We start from the raw sequence: 4,844 nt of genomic DNA, 5'->3' as shown, positions 1-4,844 counted from the left end.
CCACTGGACGTGTGAAATCATAATGCGATTTAAACATTTGTTTATGTTGGTATGATTGCCCGGCTACAAAGTCACAAGGGAGAACATACAATGGGTGACATCAGCTGCTTTCAGACATGAAACATGAGGGAATGACATATAGAGAAAACACTCGCAGAGCACACACATATGATAGCCAATTGATTAGCTATTTAGCAGTCTTGTATAGAAGTCTTATGGCTTGGGGGTAGAAGTTGCCGCCTCCCATGCGGTAGAGAGAGGCTGGAGTCTGGGGCCTTCCTCTGACACGGCCTGGTATAGAGGTCCTGGGTGGCAGGGAGCTCAGCCCCAGTGATGTACTGGCCATACGTACATATACCCTACCAAGCGGTATTGCAGCCAGTCAAGATGCTCTCGATAACTTTTGGAGGATTTGAAGGCCCATGACAAATCATTTCAGCCTCCTGACTTCACCGTGTAATTACTGAATATCTACAACCTCTCAATTTGACTCAGTGCCAACTGGTTTGAGAATGACCCATGAAGAGTAGGCTGACGAACATGAGGTTTTCCTGAGTAAACAAGAAACAACTAAACTCAGCACAATGTAAACTAAATACACTTTCATAATGTGAAAGTGAAAGGTATTTGTGTATGAGCCTTATGTGTGCGTGGTTGGGTGTTTGTGAGAGGGGTGTTCTGCAAACCGTTGGGGGAATTTCTGTCTCATGGGGAACAAGCTTGCTGCGTCATGTGGTTTCTTCTAAAACAGATGATGTATTGTGACATGGAAATGTTATACTTTTCCTAGTCGTAACACAGCAAACTAAATGGTTTGCATTTGTACTTCTTCATAAGCTATGTACGTGGATGGATTCACTGATGTCTATCCCCATGTTTATAGGTTCAATGTACTGTAGACTAATGGTAACAGAACAAGTTCAGAAGTTGATGGATTTTTGTCTTTGGGCTCAGTCACCAACAAATGATTCCATAATAATGATTGGAAAGAATGGTGAAAAACAACATATGTCTACATCATCATCTGTAGCAGTAGTAATATAGTAGCAGTAGTAATATAGTAGCAGTAGTAATATAGTAGCAGTAGTAATATAGTAGCAGTAGTTATATAGTAGCAGTAGTTATATAGTAGCAGTAGTTATATAGTAGCAGTAGTAATATAGAAGTAGTAGTAATATAGAAGTAGTAGTAATATAGTAGTAGCAGTAGTAATATAGAAGTAGTAGTAATATAGTAGTAGCAGTAGTAATATAGAAGTAGCAGTAGTAATATAGAAGTAGCAGTAGTAATATAGAAGTAGCAGTAGTTATATAGAAGTAGCAGTAGTTATATAGTAGCAGTAGTTATAGTAGCAGTAGTAATGAAGTAGCAGTAGTAATGTAATGTAGCAGTAGCAGTAGTAATGTAGCAGTAGTAATATAGTGCAGTAGCAGTAGTAATATAGAAGTAGCAGTAGTAATGTAGCAGTAGTAATATAGAAGTAGTAGTAGTAATATAGAAGTAGCAGTAGTTTTATAGTAGCAGTAGTTATATAGTAGCAGTAGTAATATAGAAGTAGCAGTAGAAATATAGTAGCAGTAGTAATATAGTAGTAATAATATAGAAGTAGCAGTAGTAATGTAGCAGAAGTAATATAGTGCAGTAGTAATATAATAGCAGTGCAGTAGTAATATAGTGCAGTAGTAGTAGCCTATAGTAGGCCCATATCAAATTGTATTTAGTGTAAACCTTACTGTTAAATGCTTACGTACAAGCCCTTAACCATCAATACAGTTCAAGAAATAGAGTTAAGAAAATATTTACTATATAAACTAAAGTAAAAAGTAACAAGAAAATGACATAACGAGGCTATATCCAGGGGCTACCGTACCACATTTGCAGGGGGTACAGGTTAGTCAAGGTAATTTGTAAAGTGACTATGCATAGATAATAAACAGCGAGTAGCAGCAGAGTAAAAACAAAGGGGGGGGTCAATGTAATAGTCCGGTGACCATTTGATTCATTGTTCAGCAGTCTTATTGCTTTGGGGTAGAAGCTGTTAAGCATCCTTTTGATCCTAGATTTAGCGCTGGATCTGGGGACCCATGCCAAATCTTTTTCAGTCTCCTGAAGGGGAAAAGGTGTTGTCGTGCTCTCTTCACACCTGTCTTGGTGTGTTTGGACCATGATAGTTTATTGGTGATGTGGACACCAAGGAACTTGAAACTCTCGACCCGCTCCACTTCAGCCCCTGTAGTCCATGATCATCTCCTTTGTCACATTGAGGGAGAGGTTGTTGTCCTGGCACCACACGGCCAGGTCTCTGACCTCCTCCCTATAGGCTCTCATCGTTGTCGGTGATCAGGCTGTTATGTCATCAGAAAACTTAATGATGTTGTTGGAGTCGTGGGTGAAAAGAGAGTACAGGGGGGGGACTAAGCATGCACACCTGAGGGGCCCCTGTGTTGAGGATCAGCGTGGCGGATGTGTTGTTGCCTACCCTTACCACCTGGGGGCGGCCCGTCAGGAAGTCCAAGATCCAGTTGCAGAGGGAGGTGTTTAGTCCCAGGGTCCTTAGTTTATTGGTGAGCTTTGAGGGCACTATGGTGTTGAACACTGAGCTGTAATCAAAGCATTCTCACATAGGTGTTCCTTTTGTCCAGGTGGGAAAGGGCAGTGTGGAGTGCGATTGAGATTGTGTCATCTGTGGATCTGTTGGGGCGGTATGCGAATTGGAGTGGGTCTAGGGTTTCCAGCATGATGATGTTGATGTGAGCCATGACCAGCCTTTCAAAGCACTTCATGGCTATAAATAGTGTTGTAGTAGGCTACTGTAATAGTAGTACAAATAATAATAGTACTGTAGTATTAGTAGAAGTAACCTACTAGTAGTTTAATCCCTGGTTAGTCTACACTGTCATGTAAAATCACAGAATAATCCCTGGATTAAGCACACTGCCGCTTTAAGAGTGCTCGTTCCCCTGTGGCATTTAAACGCTTTCAGAATCGTCGTTGCAGATGTGTCACACTTCATGCCTGGCTCGCGCTTCAATTTAGTTGACATTCACCGCACACACACCGATACACACACATTATTAGGGCATTGTATTAGTAGCAGGGCAATGGCTTCAGTGGTTGTGGTAGGACCAAGACAGCATCGTCCAGCTCCAGACCAGGAGTTTTTCTTTAAGGAAATAACGGCCACCGGGAAGAAGAAAATAACGTTACCGAGGAAATACTCCCTGGGAAATATGGTGACCAGGAAGATATCGGTGAAGCGGGAGTGCGGTTCGGTGTCGGTCTTATCAGCAGTCACAGCAACCCCGCTAAACCCGTCCCTGACCCCGGAAAACCAAAGAGCAGCAGCCGAGGTAGGAGGGGGGAATCCCGGGGTGAGAAGTGGGGCTCAGCCGGGGCTGGTGCCACGTAGCTTGGACATAGAAAGCGACAGCAGCAGGCCTGATTGTGGGCACACCGAGAGAGACACGACAGCGGGGAGGGAGGACACTGGTCAAAGCGGACGGAGGGCAAGCGGCAATGACTATGCCGATGACGGAGGGAGTTCACTGAAGACCGTCACAAGTGTTCGGTCAAGCACATCGGCCAACGAACAGATAGCAGATGCCAAGTGTGACAGATCAAGCGCGCCCACAAACGGACACACTGACGCACACTCACATCGAGACCGGCCAGTCAGGATGCGCGCATCCCACAGCCTCCCTGGTGAGACCACCGGGCCGGGTACCAAAGGGGACACCGGGGGGCCACCGATGGAGCGGTTGACACAGGGAAGGACAGGGGTCGTTAAACTCGCGCGCACAGAACCACACCGGAAGGAGGCCTGGTCAATATTTGCCTCCCAGGACCAGGAGGACCCGCGCGTGCGGGCGCAGACAGGAGAGGGCCACCTGTTCTGGACCAGAACAGTTACTCAGGACTGGTGCGACGTTTGTAACCAGCCAATCAACGCCCAGCAGGCGCTCAAGTGTAAAAGTAAGTAGTAGGCTAAACCATGACAGTAGAGGACAAATCCGTTTCCAGTTCTTCAGGAGGAAGGTGTAACTGTTGCTTTACTACAATATAATAGAGATGGTTTGTGCTTGATTGCTTTTCTTTCACCTGGTGTGATATGGGATGATAGTGCAGAATTGCTTTGAGGGATGTGCTGTGACATCATAGTTTGGAGATGAGGCTTGGCTGTTGCGTCTGGCTTAAATGTGAAGCACACTATCAGGCCAGGACTAGACTAGCAATATACTCTTCAGAGAGAGCCAGAGAGCGTGACTTTGCCAAGCATTCAGCGCTGCAGCCAGCAACCTCCTATGGAAACCTCATTATCTTGTCCTCCCAGACTCGTCTCTCTGTCCCCCTCTGCTCCTCCTCCCTCCCCCGCCTTCCTCCCAATGTCTCAGTGTCACAGGTGATTTGCAAGCACAGTTTCAGGCATTAGCCTACGCAGAGAGACAGGAATGAGGGAGTGAGAGAGAGAGAGAGGAGAGAGGACAAAGTTAGTTTAGGAAGTCTAGAGTTATACTTTTGTTCATGGAATATTAAGCTAGTGCATGTGTCAGTACTATCGTAGGTCATCTGCCATTGTCATATCTGTATGGGGGTATTTTGGTCCCAGTTATCTTCTCATGTGTGACTGCTCTGGAGGGTAAGGGGGTGGCATGTTTGTGTCTGTATGTGTTTTAACATGGCTCAGGTATCATCTAGCCCACATTCAATCCTACTGGTTCTCTGTCACCACGGTTCTCTGTCACCACAGTTCTCTGTCACCACGGTCCTCTGTCACCACGGTCCTCTGTCACCACGGTCCTCTGTCACCACGGTTCTCTGTCACCACGGTTCTCTGTCACCACGGT

General features: G+C 45.5%; 1 protein-coding gene across 1 annotated transcript in view; it reads left to right on the top strand.

Moving 5' to 3' along the window:
- The first annotated feature begins 2,760 nt into the window (after window positions 1-2,760).
- Window positions 2,761-4,844, top strand: part of LOC106565716 (ras association domain-containing protein 5) — a 43,566-nt gene continuing 41,482 nt past the window's right edge. Inside the window, exon 1 of the mRNA XM_014133127.3 lies at window positions 2,761-3,972. Within this exon, the coding sequence (XP_013988602.3) occupies window positions 3,012-3,972 (961 nt within the window). The 5' untranslated portion in view covers window positions 2,761-3,011. The remainder of the gene's footprint in view (window positions 3,973-4,844) is intronic.

This window comes from Salmo salar, chromosome 12 (genome assembly GCF_965601325.2).
Source record: "Salmo salar chromosome 12, fSalSal1, whole genome shotgun sequence".
Lineage (NCBI taxonomy): Eukaryota > Metazoa > Chordata > Actinopteri > Salmoniformes > Salmonidae > Salmo > Salmo salar.
Note: the sequence above shows the minus strand (reverse complement) of the source record. Positions and strands in the feature narration are given on the sequence as shown.